At 56.0% G+C, this 18820-nt stretch overlaps 1 protein-coding gene across 1 annotated transcript in view; it reads right to left on the reverse strand.

Annotated features, from left to right (window-relative positions):
• Positions 1-322: 322 nt before the first annotated feature.
• CUNH14orf132 (chromosome unknown C14orf132 homolog) overlaps positions 323-18820 on the reverse strand; it is a 30772-nt gene continuing 12274 nt past the window's right edge. The window contains exon 2 of the mRNA XM_054567064.1: positions 323-1994. Within this exon, the coding sequence (XP_054423039.1) occupies positions 1770-1994 (225 nt within the window). The 3' untranslated portion in view covers positions 323-1769. The remainder of the gene's footprint in view (positions 1995-18820) is intronic.

An 18820-nucleotide genomic window follows, 5' to 3' on the forward strand; every position in this document is an offset into this window, starting at 1 on the left:
CCACGGGCGCACAATGGCCAACCAGCCAGCCCAGGCTCCAGGCCGGTCCTGCAGAGAGCAGGGCCCTCCGGTGATTCCAGAGCAGTCCAGGCAGGAGGCCCCATGTCCCTTCTCCTTCTCTGCAATGTCACGTCAGCCCTCCACACTCTTGACCTCCTCTTGAGCTGAAGCATCCGTGGTGGCTGTGTGGCTGCAGTGACAGATGTGACCAATAAACGCCGGGGGCCATCTGCTGGAGCTGTCTGGAGCTGCGGCTGGTAACCCTGTTATCAAGGCAGCTCAGGGCCAACTCCCCGAGGCGAGGGGCTGCCTCTGGGCAGTGACGATGCCCCCTTGCTAGCCATGCAGAGCACTCACCTCTCCCGAGACCACGGTGGCCAACGCAGCCTTTGTACAGCTGTGCCCACGCGCGCTAAGGGCTTCTCGACTTCAGAGGGGGAGCCCGTGCCATTTATGTTGTTTGGTACAGCGCAGAGGGAAAGCGAGGAGACAGCCGCCCGGCCTGTAGGGGAGGGAGTCCCCTGCTCCAGCTTTGTCGCACAGGGCGGCTGCCTCCGGAAGGGGGTCCTGCGCAGTGACCTTTCCTAAAGTCAGAGGAGAAATGAGCCCTTTCCCACACTGCCCCCCGGCATGTCCCATCACGCTCCCGTTGTCACGGGGTGGGGGGCTCCCTGTCTGCCAGGCCCCAGCCACTGACTTCTAAGAATGTTGGGAACGGACTTGGGCAGGTACATGCACACCTGTGACAGACCACACGCGTAACCAAACTGAGTTTATAGTGTGGAGGTCTGACAATAGTGCCCCACCCACTTTGCACACAGTTCAGGACCCTCTGGCTACTGCCCCTGAGGGCAGCTGAGGTGGGAAAACATGGCTCGAGAGCGGGCCGAGAGAGGGCCGGAGTGGAGCCAGGAAACGCGCCTCCTGACCGGGCCCCGCCACGACCGAGGCTGGTGACCACAGGCCAACCGCACCCCCTCCCACGGGTCCACCCAATGACCGGCGGACAGAGCCTTATTCATCTCTGATTTCTCAGGGGACGAAGAGAGTCCTCACGTCGGGGGCCGGAAGAGCTAACGGACGGATCTCGTTGTTAGAGGCGGCTTCTCTGCTTGTTAAGAAGAAGGGAAAGCGCCACCCAGAAATCCGCCGCGTCGCCGCTCATCTCCCCGTCCTTGGGTTTCCTGATGCGTTTGGGTCTCAGAAGGCGCCAGGCTTCTGGCAACAGAGGTGCCACTTGCAAGCTGAATGAGGAATGTTCGATAGCCCTTCGGTGACCACCACCAACATTCCCGGGGGCCAAGGTTGGGGTGGAATGCTCAAGTTCTGAGGGGGCTCCTGCCCTGCACCCCACATCCTGGGCATGATGCGTCTGCATGAAAACGAGACTCCTAAGTGATTATTTACCGCCAGCAAGCGATCGCCCAACTATGTCTCCATTTTGAACCTAACTGGCTGTCCCCTGGGGTTTCTTGTTCTTGGGAAGCAGTTTAAAGACTTCCCCACGCTGCTCCACAAAGGCCTTGCCTGCCATGGCTATGGGCGCTGGGAGCTCACGGTCCCACGTTTTCTGGATCATCTGGGCCACGGTGTGAAACATTAAAATCGCGGCTGCTTGGGGAAATTCCAGATGTGTGCTCACTGCCCCTGGAGAGGCCGGGCGTGCGGTCGGAACTCTTGGTTCGGGAACGTGGGCACAGCCAGAGGCCCGCGGCGACGGGCTCTGTATGGAGCCTCGCCTGCCGCGCCCCGGCGGGGCCAGCTGTCCCTCAGAAGGTGAAGGCGTACACCACCCCCACCACCACAATGTTCCCCAGCGTCGCTATGATGGCAATCCAGAGCAAGACGGCATCGTTGGAGGACCGCGGAGGCTCCTCCGGCTGGCCCTGGCCGCTGGAGGCCGCGTGGATGTTGGTGGAGGAGTTGAAGAGGGAGTACTCGGCGCCGAAGTCCTCATTGGGCGAGTCCATGAAGGCTCCTCCCATCATGGGCAGCTGGGAAGAAGGAGAGGGGGAGTTAACCGGGACACTGGGCTTTGGAGGAAGTGCCCCCCACAGGGACAGGGGCCTGGCCAAGCCACTCCATGCAAAGAAACAGTGTCTAACAGGGCTTAGCTTTTGCCTGTATAATTGACAGTGCATATTTTACTCTTTAAAAGTTAGTATTCAGAGACCCTTTGGAGGCAGACGCTTCTCTCTTGCAGAGGGAAGTGTCGAGGCCCGAGCAGCTCACCGGTCCTCTGCCAGACAGCTGGTCAGCAGCGCCCTGCAGGCCCGGCCCCTCCAAGGCAGCGAGGCCGTAAAATGCCCGGGCTCTCTTCAGACTCTGAGTAATAATACATGCTCGGCTTAGAACATTGAGAAAATATAAAAGAAGATAAAGTAAAAAAATGAGGATCATAATCCCACCACTTTGGGATAATCGCTGCTAACATCTTTCTTCTGAATTTCTTATCTGCGTGTGTGTGAGAGAAAAAGAATACATTTAAAGATGTGGGTTTATATTCCTGTGTAAAAAGTGCATCAAAATGCCATTCTCCTAGTTGTATAATATTCTTTCATAAATACAAGCTATACTCTAACTATTCCCCTAGACCTGGGGATTTAGGAATTTTGGTTTCTTCCTGTTGTAGATAATGCATGGACAAACAGCTTGCACCTACATGTGGGTGCTCGCACACACTTGCACACGCATTGTTAGTTATTGGGCAGACTCACGGGCGCAGAAACCCGAGCCCATGGCGTGAGCACCCAGAGCTGCCAGACAACAAGGCCCGGCTCCATGGGAGAGCGCGTCTGCCCCCCACACCCCTTCTGCTGCAGAAGGTCAGCCTCGGCGCCGTCATCGGACACTGGGAATCGGTGATCAGGAATGGACTCATGGTCAGAACGAGAGAACCAAGGCGGAAGCCACCTCGGAAACAGGTTGCAAGAGAAACACCTGGAAGGTCCCTCAGGATGGCCCTTCCGCTGGCCCCGTCTACTTTTAGGCCACTTTTGGAGATGTCCAGGTGACAACTGGGCATTGTCACACCAGGGGGCAGGTGTAGTCCCTGACCCTTGAGAACGGGGCAGATTTGGGGGGCACAGCCCCCAATGTCAAACCCTGGAAAGGCTGCCACGCAGAGAAGAGACGCAGAGCAAGACGACAAGCTTCCTGCGGCTGCATTAGACTCAATCAGCACGGCACGGGAGGGGTCGGGCGTGGGGGCCGCGGGGGCCACACCGGCCCTTCATATTCTGTCACGATCAGAAGAACATCTGTTGGCTTGTTGAAGAGGCCACAACAGGACACAGTGGACCCATGGCCAAAGGTCAAGGTCAGGGTCATCTATAAAGGCTGAGCTTCCTGACCACAACTTCCAGGAAGGCGGAATCCCCAGTGACCAGAAGAGCACAGATACTCAAACCCTGTTTGGTGAATTAAACGAACTCAAGGACCATCAGCCGAGAATCTCGGGGGCAGAGTGAGAGTTGGCCCCAGGGCCAGAGTGTCCTCCCTCTGTGGTCTAAGGCCACTTCTTAACCTCTCTGAGGCTCAGCTTCCTCATTTGAAAGTGGGGAAATGAACCTCAACCGCCTCACAACTGGCGGCTGTTTCACTACGTGAAAAAGCCTTTCTGGGGGAAAAGGCAAGTCACAAAATAAACTCAGCTACCATTCCTGACAGTAAAAACACGCCTACAGAAAAAGGCTGCACATTACGCATGGACCCACACATCCATAAGTAAAAGCATAACCACGGATTGTGAATATATAAGCCAGATTCACGATAGCAGCCACCCTTGAGAAATGGGGCGTGGGGGACAAAGGAGACTTTGTAATTGTTTATTATAGGAAAAGATGAGCAAACATGAAATATTTTTTTAAAAAGACATCTATTCTGGTCAGTGGGCATATGACTGTCTGTTCCTTCTGGTACTTTTTAAGACTTTATAACCTAAAGAACAAGGCTTTGAACACTGGGGTACATCACACAAGATGGTTAGGGTCACCCCAGCGGGACCGGCTGCTCCCCAAAGCCAGGATGGGGCCCCAGCGTGCAGGGTCATGTTCCTCAGTGTCGGGGTCACCATGGGGGCCGGGCGCTGTGTGAAAGGGTTCCTGGAGGGCCCAGCGGCGCAGGAGGGCTACATGGTCCCCACCCTGCCCCTGCCCCCCCGCAGAGCTGCTCTGAGGAAGGAGGTGGCCTCCTGGACCCCATCTGTTCCTGCTGAGGAGACAGAGGTTACATAATCTCCCCAAAGTGGGGCCTGTCCTAGGAAAGGGACAGAAAAGCCTTTCAAAAGGAAATCTTCAAAGCGCAGTAACCAGACGCGGCACAGGAACTTTCCTGAATAATGACCGCCCCTAGAGGAGGGGAGGCCAGAGAGAATGGGCTTTTGTGGCGGAGGCTCTGGGAGGCGGGCTTGCGGGCCATGCCCTGGTGTCCGCCCTGCCCTCCTGAGGCCGTCCACATCCACGGGGCCCTCCCTGGTGCCGCGGCAGCCTGGCCACAGCTACAGTAGAACCTGTGCTCCTGGGCTGTGGATTGTAGCGTTCAATCTGTGCGTCGTATTGTTCCCCTGCCTCCTTGGGGCCAGGAGATTGGGGTTCGGGCCCCACTGGAGCCCTGCTTCCCTCTCTGAGCCCCGCTCCCTGGGGACTGAGGGCCAAGGTCAAACCCAGCGCTCAGACGTCCTTGCCAGATACTAAGAAGGTGGCAGTCCGTTGCAGATGACCCTGAGGTGGGAGGCAGCTGGCGAGGATTCTCAGATACACCCGTAGATAACATCTACAGAGAAAAAGCAGGATACCCAGTTAAATCTGAATTTCAGATAAAGAACAACACAATGATTTCTTTAGTGTAAGTATATTCCCAATACCGCACTGGACACAATTATAGTAAAAATGTGTACTTTTCCTAAAAAGGGATCTGACATTCAGGTTTAACTGGGTGTCTTGTATTTTTATTTGCTAAATCCGGCAACTCTGTGTGTGGCCGATCTCAGAAATAGCTGCAATTTCAGAATCTGTTCAAGGGGCCACGCCCTCAGCTCTGTCTGGTTGGAGCATGCCATCTGCCTGTGGCCCAGGCTCTCCGAGTGACCTGGTTCATCGGAAAATTCCAGGGCTGCCTCCAGCCAGCCTACGAACATTATGAGATAATTCCTTTCCTCATTAAATTCTCACAGGACCTCCATGATCCAAATATAAAGGCTGGATAGATCCGGAGTGCCATCTATCCATTTATTAGTCATTCGACAAACTCTGAAGGCCTGCTCTGCTCCAGAAGCTGTTGGACAGGTCCTGGGGAAGCCAAGGGTGACCTGTGACCTCTGACCTCGAAGGACCCCACCTTGAAAAGGAATATGGACTCAAACACAGTCCTAAAATGGCATCACAGGCATTTTAACAGAGATAAGAACAGAAACTGGGGGTCTCACTCCTAAAGCACGGCGGGTCGAGGCTAATTCCTTGAGCCGAAGAGTCAGGCGTGAGGCTGGGCTTCCTGCTGTGTCCTTTTGGCTGGATGACATGGGCAAGGGACTGACCCACGCTGGGCCTCAGTTTCCCTATTTATAAAAAGAGTGTAACAGTGGGGTCACCCTGAGGGTGCTGTGCGGGTGAAGCGTGCTCACGAGGCGGAGACGTGGCGCCGGTCGCTGTCCTCAACGCTTGAGAGCCTTGATGGCAAGCGCCACGCGTGCTGCCATCGCTGGGGGCACCCCAGGCACCCAGGGCCAAGGGCCGGCCGGCCGGCCTGCTGCCCCCTCACGGCCTGGCCCGGTGGAGCACTTTTGGTTTCCTCCATTTGGATCTCACTACTTTTAAGCGAATTCCGTTGGGAGCGTGAGAAAAGAGACAGAAGGCCCAGAGAAGGTGAATGGAGATAGAAGGCAACTTCCTGCCCGCGTGTTCTGAAAGCGAGGGTCGCAGGCACCCAGGGTCTGAGCCCCTGGGGGGCGGGGAAAGCGCCCCGAGCTGCCATCTCCTGCCTGCGCCATCTCACTGAGTGGCAGAGGCTCCTAGGAGGCCCGGGGGACCCTGTGGCACCTGGTAAGGCCACGGCTCTGCCCCGGGGCTGGGGGAGCCGCTGGCCGAGGACAGGCGGAGGCCCCCCCAGAGGACACGCAGTCCTGGCTGCAGGCCCCACGGAGCCTGCTGGCCGGGCCCTGCTGGGCCTGCTTCCTGTCTTGACAATGCTGGTTTCAGCCCAGACCCGGGGGAACCTTAGGAGAACGTTAAAATAGAATGAAAAGGCTTTTGGGGCCTGCCAAGTGGGAGCAAACCCACTACAAGGACAGCGAGGGGCTCTGCACTGGCTCAGCCGGGGCCCCGAGACCCCCCAGTGGGCAGCAGGGAGCAGGTGGGTCAGAGGGAGGAGAGACCCCCGGCAGGCGGGCGAGCGGGCGGCGAGCATGCCGGCTCCCCTCCTTATCTCCGGCCCCCACAGCAGACGCCTAGGAGAACCCCCTCTTTCTAGACCGAAGACTGAGAAGAGGGGTCCTGGGGCTGGAGAGTGGGGAGTCCCCAGTTTCTTTCCTGTTTTCTCTTTTCCCTCTCTGTCCCGGCTCCAAGGCCAGCCTCAGTCGCTGAGCTGTGCCTCTGTGGCAGAGATGGTGGCAGCAGGGGCCTGAGAACCCTGACCCTGACCCCGACCCTTCTCTCTGGCCAGAGCAGCAGGAACCTGGGGAAGGGCCTCAGGGTCGGAGGAGTGGCGGGGGTGGGGGTGAGGGTGGGGGCATGGGGCGAGTTCCCTTGCCTTGCCTTTCTCTTTCCCTCCGGTTTTGCCCTGCGGGCGTGTGGCGGTGCAGAACCGTGTGCTCCACAGCTCAGGGTAGTAAAGTTGACAGAAACACCGCATTTCTAGCCTGAGGGTGAGGAGAGAAGGCCCCTGGGAGCCAAAGAGTGTCCCCGGCAAAAAAGCTGGCGAACAGGATCCCCTCTTCTGTGCAGGCACCTGCAAGCTCCGTGTGCACGGGAGCTGCCCAAAGACACGCGGTGAAAGCGCTGAGAACGGAGCTGAGACACACGCCTCCCCCCGGGCCCAGGCGCGCCCCCGGACGTGGGCGTGCAGCACGGCCCCAACAGCCTTGCCGAGCTTTCCAGTCGGAGCTGACGCCGGGACCACAGTGTGCAGACGGCGGCAAAAATATCCTGAGAAAAGGCTCCGAGTGCTTTCATTGGCAAATTCTAGCAAAAATGTATGGAAGGCTAATACCAGTTCTCCACGGTGAAAACCCTCCTCTGGCCAAAGGACGCGTGGCCCATGGGGGCTGGCCCAGCTGCCACAGGTGTTGGGGGAGGGGCGCGGCATTTCAGCAAACCCACCCGGAGGCTTCGTGCACAAGGTAAGTCCTGTTCCAAGCGCAGGGCTCTAGGGCGAGGGATGTGAGGCGGAAGCAGGACGATGTCCCGCTCCCTCGATTTCCTTGTGTGAGATCTTAGGAAAGTGCGGGAAGAAACGCTACGGAGCCCAGGTTTGATGACTCCTCCTTAAGGAGGGGCCCCACGTAGACTTCCAGGTTGTAAACCTAAAGGCTGGTATGGCTTGTGCTGGGAGGAAGGGTCCCCAAAATAAAGCAAGAGCCATTCCCTCCGAAACAATACACATTTAAGTCCTTAATGACCCAAGAGAAAGGCAGCATCCCCCGGAGTCCTGATCAAAACCATCGATTTCCCTCAACTCCATCGCATGAGTGATTCATGAAGGCCGTGCCCAGATGTCAGGCTCTGAGCCCTGGGCCTGTGGGGCCGGGGGGAGAGGCTGAGGTCTTCAAAAGCTGCCCCTCCCGCCCGGGCCAGCTGCCCCAGGTCCACGTGGCCCTCTCACGTCACCCGCCTCCTGTCCATGCCATGGCTGCCCTGGTGAGTCCAAGTACCTCGAAAGGAGGTGGTATTTCTCCGTCTTACAGGTGGTAAAACCAAGGCTAAGCATGTCCAAGTCCCAGAGCCTGAATTCAAACCTCCAGGGCGTGGAGTTTGTGGCCACACTCCAAGGTGATTGTTACGGAATCGACAGTCTCCATCGCATCCTAGCGCTCAGCGCCTGGCGCATGGGCTGTGTAAAGGAGACGAGGTACCAAAGAATAGAAATCTTCAGAAGCCTGATGCACAGGCTTTGGCCAACAAACACTGTGTTTTGCCCACCGTGCCGCCCAGCAGGTGCTCCTGACCCCACGCACGCGCTGGCCCTGATGGAGGTGGAAACAGAGAGCCCCAGACGGACCCCGCTTCGGCCTCGCTTGGAAGTGGGGTCAGCGGGCGGGCTCTGCCTCCCCCTGTGAACGCCGAAGCTAACGGCTGGGGTCCGCGCCGGCCGGTCTGGGGTGAGCGGCCCAGACCCAGGCTTCCAGCAGCATTCGCACGCACATCCCACAGCGGGGACCCCAGACCCCGCGGGCCCTCTCATGAACTCATCTACAGCCCCAGGACGCTTTGGGATGACATCCTGCGGAGAACCAGCCTCCAAATTAGGCTATTTTGTTGAAAAATCGAAGACAAAAAGCAGTTCTGCCCTCTCCTCAGTTTTTACACCACACAGACGGCCGCCCGCCTATCTGTACTTTCTCCCTCCTGCGCTGCGGGTAATGGCGACATTTGCTGCCTGGTGGCAGTGCCTGTCTCTCTTGTCGGCTCATGTTTACATGCTGAAGAGTTTTCAATTAAATAAGGCGCATGAGATAAAGATCAAAGCTTCGCATTTCTTGAGAGCCGGCTCTCTGCCAGGCCTGGGCTGGGCACTTTATAGGCAAGAGAGCATCTTATCATGAACGACCCATGCGGCGGGTTCCATCGCATGCTTGTTGCTAGGTGACAGACCCCGCTGCCCTCACAGCCCCGTACGTGGGCAGCTCTGTGCCGACACTGTGCCAGGCAAAGGGAGGCGACTTTTCATTCGCTCCAAGAGGGGAAGGCAGAGGTCACACCTGCAGCCCCCCAATGCGACAAGCCACAGTGACATCGCGACCGGTGTGGAGTGCACACCGAGAACGTCTAGGGCAACATCTGTGTTTACATTAGTGCCACCCTCAGTGACGCTGAACCACGGTGACATCAGTCTTGTTCCCCAGCGACTCTCGCTGGGCCCCAGCATCCGATTCCCGCACCGGCCACCCTGGCCTTCGCCCCTCCCCTGAGCAGATGCGCGGGCGTGTCCCTGCAGCCACCGGCGCCAGTGCCGCTGACTTGGCTGCAGGCGCCTGCCCCGCACCGCCTGCGGGTCCTCGTCCACTCTCCTGTCCTTTCCCGAGGCGGCTGAGCGGGGTGAGCAGACCAGCCCCAAGGAAGGGCTTCTCTGGACTGGGTGCTGTGACTTCATGGTGTCGCCTCACCCCACCCCAGCCCAGCATGAGGGTGGTGACTGGGGGCTCGGAGAGGGGAGGTCATCTCCCTGAGCTTGCCCTGCTCGTGAGTGACTGATCAGAGAGCAGACCCAGGGTCGCCACCTCCTAACCCTTATGGCCCCTCGAGGTGAACCGATGCCTTTCTCCACGGGGGGTCCCGCACTAATTTGTTCCTGCAACTGACAAAGTTACTATGTCATTACACTACATTGTATTATTATATATAATTATAATCACATTTGTTATATATGATTATAATTAAAGTTGTTATATATAATTATAATTATATATTATAAAATTACATTATATATTATGTTGCATTGTTTTATGTTACATTATAGTTAGCTATGTACTAACATTATGCTATATGTTGTGATATTATAGTTGTGTGCTTATTCTACATTATGTTGTGTTACACTGTATTATAGTTAACTGTGTACTTATATTACCTTGTAATGTTATATCACATTATATTAGTTATATTACATGATATTATAGCTAGCTGTGTACTTATATTACTTCATTTAGTTACATTACATTATATTACAGTTAGCTGTGTACTTACATTACCTTGTTATGTTAGTTACATTGCATTATGTTATTTTATAGTTAGGAGTGTGCTAACATTACACTATGACAAACTATGCTATGTTGCATTATATTACAGGGGATCATAGTTAGCTGTGTACTTGCTTATTTTTCTGAGACTGCGAGCTCTTTAAGGACATGAGCTGAATTTAATTTCTCTGTGAATCCCCAGCACTTAGCACATCAACTCACCAAGTAGACAGGAAGAACATTTTTTAAATTAAAAAACATTTGCTTAATTACTTGCTGTGCACTGTGTTATTGGATACAATATCTACATAGACGGTGGATAAAATGGTTCTATGTTCTGTGGCCAAATAGGTCTAGACCCACACAGGACCCAGGAAAAGAACGATATTTTTGGAAAGGCTGAGAACATTACAGAATTAACAGGCACAAGCAAATTCACCACATTTGGAACCGTTGCCATAGCAACTCGGCACAACACAGCGGGAGGCACGCTGTCTCAGCAGAGCACACTGCCGAGGGTTAGCAATCATGGGGGAAAGCCTGCCAGACGGAGGTGGTCTGGGCTCCGGGAATGTGCCCTCCACGGCGTGTCCATGGTCCACAGCGAGCAGTCAGGGGTCAGCGCTTGTTCTTAGAGGGGGCTGGTGCGCACCTAAAGGAGAGGCAGCCAAGGCCCCCTGGGGATGCCCCGCCCCCCCGGGCTGCACCTGGGGCTCCTTTGGGGACGGTGGTCCCTGCGGGTGGAGGCGCTGCTGCGTCTCTGCGGTTCAGCTCTGAGATGCTCCTGCCGCCGCCACTGCGTACCAGCACATCAGTCGAGCAAACAGAGAACGACAGGGAGTCTTTAAGTTCTTCCTTAGGGAACAGCTGGCAAAGGTTGTCATAAATTAATTAATCCAATAGCCTCTTTGGGGGGATTCAGCGGCAGCAGTGGAACCCAATGGGTGTCCCGTGTGAGCGGCATCCTCCTCACCATCCTCCCGATCTTACGGAATTCCCTTTCACCGCGTGGGGCCAAGTCCCAGGGCCTTAGGGAGATGGGCGGGAAGTTCGTTTGTTCAATCGCTCGCTCACTCTGGCTAAACAAGCATCTACTACGTGCCAGGAGGGCTGGGACAGCCAGAGGAGCACAGGAAAAAAACGTGGGCTCTCTCTTTTGGAGGAAGAGAAAGAGAAAGGAGGAGGAGAGGAAGAGAGGGAGAAGGGAGAGGAGCAAGACTAGAACAACAAAAGCAGTGAAATCAGTGGAGAGCGTCCGTGCATCAGCGAACTCGCGCATCCTGGAGCGAAGGCAGCATGGCAGGCCTGCATCCTCACTTCCCTGTGTGGATCCTTCTGGGCAATTTTAAATCTCCCTTCCTCTACGTGACAAAATCATTTTAAGTGATAATTGTGCCATGACACAAATGACAACAACAAGAAGGCAGACGCTCCCTGGAGGTGCACAGGGGAACGTTTTTAAAAAGCCAGAGCCTCTTCCCTCCCACCAATGAAGCTGCACCCGTCTCCCACAGGGACACCTGTGTGAGCAGAAAGAAGGGACAGACGTAGCACAAGGCCGGGCAAGACCTGGAATGTCCAAGGAAGCTTCTGGAAGGCTTCCAGGAGGAGGTGTCCCTTGAGATGGGTCCTGATAGATGGACAGGAAGAAATCTGTCAAACAGAGAAGGGGTAGTTCTGTCCAACCCCTGCTGGTACCGTGAGTCAGGACCTGGCCAGCAGCCATCTCTCACTGTCTTCTGTTGCCTCTGCTGGGTACCATCTCGCAGAGCCAGCTATGTGGGAGCCCGCGCGGGCCCTGGGCAGCTGCCCACACAGGGGTTTATGTCTGCACGCCCCCGACCGGGTTAGAAGGCAGAGACAGGCTCTCCTCCCCCATCTGTGTCCGGGAAGCCACGTCAAAGCCCCCGCCTGAGCACAGGAGGGAGAGAGCCCCGTGTGTCGTGCCTGGTCCCTGCCAGGGGCAGGGCTGCTCGGCGTTGGCCTGAATGGAGCCCCAGCGTGGAAAAGGCCAAGTGCTGGACAAGCAAAGGAGGCTGGACATGATATTTGTTCTTCCTCAAGAGGACTCCACAGTCCTGCCCTGTGGGTTGAGAGGACTTTTTAAGAAGAAACTTAATTCTTTTCCAAGTGGCACATCCAACAACAGGGGTGCCCCTCCTTACCCCTGAGAGCAAGCACCACCATCGGGAGCTCGGCCAGGGCCGAGGACAGCTGAGACCCTGCCTCACAGCTGCCAACCCACAGCTGTGTAGAAACCTCTCTGCCCTCAGCTGACCGAGCTTCCAAACCGACATGACAATCCGGCCTCATCCACCTCCCGGAGGTTTCACAAGCAGCGGATGAAAAGATTTTTCTCTCTACGTGATGAAAGCCGCGGTCCTGCCATGGGCTGACACCCCCTCCTTCTTTGATTCAGGCTGGAAGGACCCGAGTGGGCACCTCTGATCCTGAGTACTCGACACACAGCAGGTAACTCAGTAGATGCTCACTGGCTTGTCTGAGCAAAATCAAGTCCACGGGAAACCTGCCTGTTGAAGAGAAGTCGTCTGAGAAGCAAGGCCGGGCTCCTCGCAAGAGTGCGTAAGGGCCCTCCGAGCACTAACAAGGCCCAGGGCACCCCGGAAGGGGCTGCTTGACAGCCCAGGAGCAGAGAAAGCGCATCAGTGCTGCTGGAGAACCCTGGTCCAGTTTCAGCTGCGAAGTTTGGACGAGGAATCTGGGCCGGTTCCCTGGGGGGCCTGGCAAGGGGGCCACTCAGAGGTGTAGCCTGCTGATCCTTACTGGCGGCGGGAGGCATGCGGGGCAGCCGCTTCCTCTTCGAAGAAAAGGCCTCCTTTCCGGTGGGAAAGACACCGGTGTCCCAGATGATCACAGTAAAGACGCACATGAGGGGCCATAATTGTGATGTCAGCTTTTGCAACAGGCAGGGAAGAAAGAAGACAGACAAAGGGGCGAACCAAAGATCCACTGGTCTTTCTGGCTTTTGTTTTTTTGTTCCTTGATTAACTGGGAACAAGCAGAGACTGCGGTGTCTGTCACAGGGTGAAGGGAAAAGAAGGGAGGCCAGGGACCCGCCAGAGGCCACTTCAGGCTCTGTGCCCACAGGCCCTGGGGTGCGAGCTCACCCAAGCCCGCTTCCTCACTGACCTGAGGGACAACACCCTGACCCCCAGGCGGCGGGGAGGTCCCCATGCTGTGCACACAGCATACACTCGGTGACTGGCTGGAGAAAAGCAGCGAGCAGATGAGAAAGCTGCCAGCGAGGGCTCTTGGCTTCAAAACGCGCCGAAGGCCCGGGCCAGCTGGACAGAGGACTTACCCTCAGGGAGTTTGAGTAACTCCTCATTAAGCTGGGATGTGGTTACCGAGATGGAAGATGAAGTCTTAGAATAACTGCCCCATCGAGGACTGGTGAGAAAGCAGTGGATTACGCTGAGGTGTTTATTTCTTTGAATCTTGCTCACCCAAAGGCATCAGCTGTTATATACTAGCAATGTGGTGGCCACCAAGTTCTACTTAAAAAAAAATGCAGTGTCACACGCACACACAATCATATCTGTTACCGAGCCCAGAAGGGCACGACACCCAGCCCGACCAAGTGCACCGGGGTCCCTTGGGGGCCTCATTTGCTCTTAAACAAGAGCAAGCAGCTCCTTGAGCAAACTTATGGCTTGAAATACTGAGCAATTGCATGCATGCCCAATGGCAACAAACAAAACCAACCCCCGACTCCTCCAACAGATAGATCAGGCAGGACAAGCTGCTGGGCCATCTGCACCCCGTGTGTGATTTGGCTACGAACGGGCCGTGTGACCGTAGAGCAATCCGTCACCCTCTCCGGGTCTCACTCTTCTCGTCCGTGCGAGACGGGGCTGAGAATGCCGCCCTCCTCGGGAGCTACGAGGACTTCAGGGGCCGACAGGCGTAAAGTCCTGAGCTCAGCGCTTGGCACAGGGCCTGGCCCCTGCTGGATAACGGTGTAAAAATCTACCGTATTTCTTCGTGTGACTATTATCGCGAGGGGGGGGTTGTTGCTGGGGGCACTGTCTTTGTTTTTATCACTTTACGAGGGCGCATGCTTTGGGAGAAGCATGTTCCGACTGTGGGGTTATGAGCACTCGGTATTCTCCCTCCCACTCGGGTGTGGCAACTACGCCATGAGCTGTGGAGAAGGGGTGGGGGTCTGTGGGGGACAGACTAGGGTACCCTCTGCCCACCCCCTCTGCGGACGCTGTCTCAGAGCCCCGATGTTTGCTGGGGTGGATGTAGGGCTTATTCCTCTTCCGACAGATGTGTCTGGTGATTCACAGGGGCGGGCAGATTCCCCGGGGCTGGAGGTGCATGGGAGGGCAGGGGCCGCGGGCCCAGGAGGAAAACGAGTGCACGCCTGAGGCAGGAGGGGAGTAAGGAAGCCGGAGGGAGAAGGGGCTGCCCTGGGGGACAGCGGAGCCCGGAACTGCCAGCCCCGCGCAAGAGAGGGTGTGGTCAATACAAGCCATCTACTAAACGGACTCGACAGATGTTCATCCGCTAGACCCACACGGGTGCACAGCTGGAGACGCCACACCCCGCAAGGCATACCTCCCTGGCTTGGCCTGCTCACGGCTCCTGTATCCCAGGGCCCTAGCCGTCCAACCGGACCGCTGAGGAGCCTGCGGCTCTAGGACGCGAGCACTTGCCAGAGGTCTTGCAGCGAGTGCTGGGGGGTGGGGGGCCTGCTCGGCGCTGGGCCTGCGGCCCCAGGCCTACCTGCCTTCACCTTCTGTGCAGAATCGACTTCACTCCCGCCTGGTGCTCTGCGCCTGGAAGATGGCTGGGTGTGGCCAGCCAGGGCCACACCGGACGTCGGCGTGGACAGTCTGGTGTGTGAACGCAAGGAGGGCCGGGGGATGCTGCAGAGGAACAGCGCCGCCTTACAGCGCGGGTCCCAGGGAAGCCTGTCCGACGTCATGTGCAGATCTCTACAACACGCTTGAGTGCCTGGCTGCGTGGGGAAAACCTCAACGTTCACTTTGATTGAAAACAGTTCTGATGAACCCTGCCCTGCTTTCAAACGTTCTCAGAGCAGGTGGGGGATCAGAGCCTTTAAAGAAGCCTCCAGCAAGAACACAGACTATTAACTCCCCTGGGAGCGTTTTAACAAGGTGCATAATTTAAATAAGCCAGTAGTCACAAGGCTTTTAAAGGTAAGAAAGGGAGTTAAGTGCTGGGGTGGAGGGGTGGGGAAGAGGAAGTAGAAATGATGTCATCAAGCAACACTCTTCTCGTGGATAAAACTTGACCGAGTCAGGAGCAGCTCTTTCCGGGAGACACGTGCTCGTGAGGAAGCTCAGTGCAAAGAAACAAAGCAACTGTCCTGTGTGCAAACAGATGCAGAGGAGCGATCGAGTGAGAAAGATGCACCCCAAGAACCACTGGGAAGAATGGAGACATGAGAGCAACCGGTGACCGTGATCAGGTGGTTGGGGAGCACTGGTTGGGAGGGTGTCCCATGGGGCGCTGGGGGTGTGCTCTGTTTGGTCTGGGTGGCAGTTACAGGGGTGTCCACGTGTGTGTGTTGGGGGCCCCAAGCCCCCCGCAGGTTCAGTGACCCTCCAGGGCTCATGACTATCATTTGTTATGGGACCGGACACAGAGCACAGTCACGATGCCAGAGGAACAGGCACACGGGTGAAGTCGGGGGACCAGGTACAAGCTCCCAAGCGCCTCCTGCCAGCGGAGCCACACGGGACACACCTAATTCCCCAACAACAGATCGTGATGAAATGTCTAAGATGTAGCCAACGAAGGATGCACTGTGCCCGGGGTCTTTGTTGGGGCCCAAACCCCAGACTCCCGGCAGGAAAGCACCTGTTCCGCCTAAACCAGGTTGTTTGCCCAGTGTCGGCACCATGAGCCATGGCCCTCGGCTGGGACAGAGGGGACCCTCCTGGACTCTGTGCACAGGACCCAGCCCAGGGCCAACCGTGTAAGCAGGGCTTTCACAGGATGGCAGTCAGGCTTTCACGGTGACAATCTGCACAATATGCACTGGGCTGGCTAAAACGGCCATTTAGTCTCTTGTGTGTGATGGCTGTAGCAGCACTTAATTATCTTTAACTTCATTCGAAACAATTTTGTTGGATTGTACTGTGACAGCTGTCATATCAGCATGCATTGAAAAAAACATTCAAATTGGGGAATTTTTGTGTAGTCATTTAAATATTGAAGATGGAAGAAAATATGCAAGATTTTTGGCATATTATGCTTCACTATTTCAGGGAAGTTAAAAATGCAACTGAAACAATCACACAAAATTTGTGCACTATATGGAGAAGGTCCTGTGAATGATGGAAAGTGTCAAAAGTGGTTTGCAAAGCTTCATGCTGGGAGGTTCTCACTGGATGATGCTTCACGGTCAGGTAGACCAGTTGAAGTTGATAGCGATCAAATGGAGACATTAATTGAGAACAATCAGCGTTATATCATGCGGTAGACAGCTGACATACTCAAAATAGCCAAATCAATAAAATTATTGGTGGAAATAAAAAATGTGTCTTTTATTTTACAGAAAGAAACCACACAGGCTTTTTGGCTCCCCCCAGCCAATCCATCCAGCTGAATGCTGAAGAGCCGTGCTCTATGCTGAGTCACTCCTCAATTAAAAAATAGAACCAGAAACAAACAAACATGAAACAGAACCCACAGGCATGTTGGCGTGAAACCTGAGAGACTTAGGAAGCTATTGACACAGGCCTTTCCAGTTTGTCTTCAGTTAGACAGATAAGAGGAGGCACGATTAAATATTTACGCAAGTTACTGTTACATTTAAGTTAAAGCTGTTCGATTCTGCATCTTGTCCTCAGAAGGTCAAACTTCATTCTGGGTACCAAGAAGAGCCACCGGCTTTGCTGTTATGAGTGTTTTGCTCTAACAGTTTTAAGGGCTCTTGACTTATAACCTTGAGCCTATGAAGATGTGTTTTCATTTGTTCGCTGACGGACACTATTTGGTCACCTAAGGTTCTGAAACACCTTTGCTCCCAGCGGCTCTTCTCCACCCACGTGGGCCACGTAAGCCCACTGACCGCCAAGTCCGTAAAGTAGCATCAGTCGGCTCAGCCGTGCTCATTGTCCGAAGCTCAGGAACGCAGCGAAAGGCTTTGGCTTCCTTGAACAGAATTATTTCGCAAGTGAACCAAGGTGGTGGACAGAGGTGCCCTCACGCCGACGCTGAATCTCACCTGCCGCCCAGCGCCCCCCTTGACCCCGAGAGGGCGCTCAGGCAGTGGGAATTGGGGTTCTCACATTTGAGACAAGGTTCTGGGCGAAGGGGCTGCCGTGAGTTGGGGACTTTGCCAGCTGAAGCCAGGCTGGTCAGCAGGTGCATGAGGGAGCCAAGAGACGCCAAGCCCTCGGGTCTGTGTCCTTGTACCAGTGACGACACACAGGGCCGTTCCGCTCCCTGGGTCTCCCTTCCTTAGACCTGGATAATGCTGAGTACCAGGCACTGTGCCCTCGCTCTTCTTACCCCGCACTCTGCCCTTTCTGACAGGGCCTCTGCAGGCAAGAAAACAGGTCTAGAGCTGCCGGGTGGCTGGCTCGGGTCACGTGGCAGCTGACGGCAGAACCAGACTCACAGGCATCCGTGTCCTCTGCCCAAGGCAGAAGCACAGCTGGGGAAGGGGACTCCAGGGGGCAGCGCGTCCCTCCAAAGGGGAGGCTTTTCAGGGTGTTATGAGAACAGGACAGTTGCTAAGTCTGATGGAAAGAAAGCAGAGGGAGAGCAGGCTAAGAGGCACCGCTTCAACGGCGGCCCCAAACAGGGGCGCGGAGCCTGCCCCGGGCTCAGCCCTGCACCCCAGCGCTGCTGGCTCCGTACAGAGGGACCTCCGATGCCCAGCCCCTTTAGCACAGCAGGATGCAAGCCTGGGAGCGGAGGTCTGTGTCTCACGCATTCCCCCTCTTAACATCTCCTACCCAAACGGGGAGATGCCTACTCCCCCAGGTGGGCCACACCCCAGCACAGTTCCTTTAAGAAAGAATGGAAGGAGATGAGGAACGTGGGACCAGGGCCCTGTGGAGCCATCATGTGCGCATGGGTGGTCTGAGGCCCCAGACGCACCGAGGGCGGGATACATGACTTGCTCCTGAGGGGATCTGCTCCTGGGACCTGAACACACGGGAAGAGTCTCTGGAAGGAGCCTGAGTCCAGCCCAGAGGGAACCTGTAGGGCATGAAGCCCCGGGCTCCGAGCCAGCCCCTGACGCGCACCTGTGCGTTACAGGTGTGGTAAGCAGAGGGGTGCATAACTGGCTCCTCCCAGGGGGGCAGACACGTGGACTCATGTGCCCTGACCCTCCTTCCTTCCTGAGGGGCCTCACTGCCCCAGTATCCAGCACAGGAGGCCCCAAGCCAGGCAGAATCTGGCACTGGCTAGAACCCAGAATCACAGGACTCAAGCACCTGCCGGCCTGTTCTCTCCAGAGCTGCACCAGAGCTGCCGTGGCCTACAAGAAGGGTTCAAGTGTTCAGAAGCAGAGCAGCAGGCGGGGAAGCCCCCGACGGCAGGCTTCAGACACCGCCTCCTCCAGGAAGCCTTCCCGGACTGCCTGCCCCTGCAGACTGCTGGAGGTGCCCTCCCCTGAGGCCTAGCTGCACCCTCCTCTCTGAGTATTATCAGTTCTCTTGGCTCTGCTCCCCCGGGCACTGTCCTGCTCATCTCTTCTCCCAGTACCTAGCGCGGAGCCAGGCCCAGGGAGGGGCCCAAGGGACAGCTGCTGAATGAATTAAGTGGACCATAGAATGAAGGCCACGTATGGCACAAAGGCTTGAGTGGCAGCAGGTCTGGGCGCCTTTGTTTTCCAGCCCTGGGGGGGTTTGCCCCCAAAGGGCACAAGCCGAAGGGTCTGGCATCTGTCCCATCACCTGTCCCCCTGCTTTCAGGGCGGTT

This window comes from Pteronotus mesoamericanus, unplaced genomic scaffold (genome assembly GCF_021234165.1).
Source record: "Pteronotus mesoamericanus isolate MK-2021 breed Mesoamerican mustached bat unplaced genomic scaffold, CSHL_Meso_final contig_182, whole genome shotgun sequence".
NCBI lineage: Eukaryota > Metazoa > Chordata > Mammalia > Chiroptera > Mormoopidae > Pteronotus > Pteronotus mesoamericanus.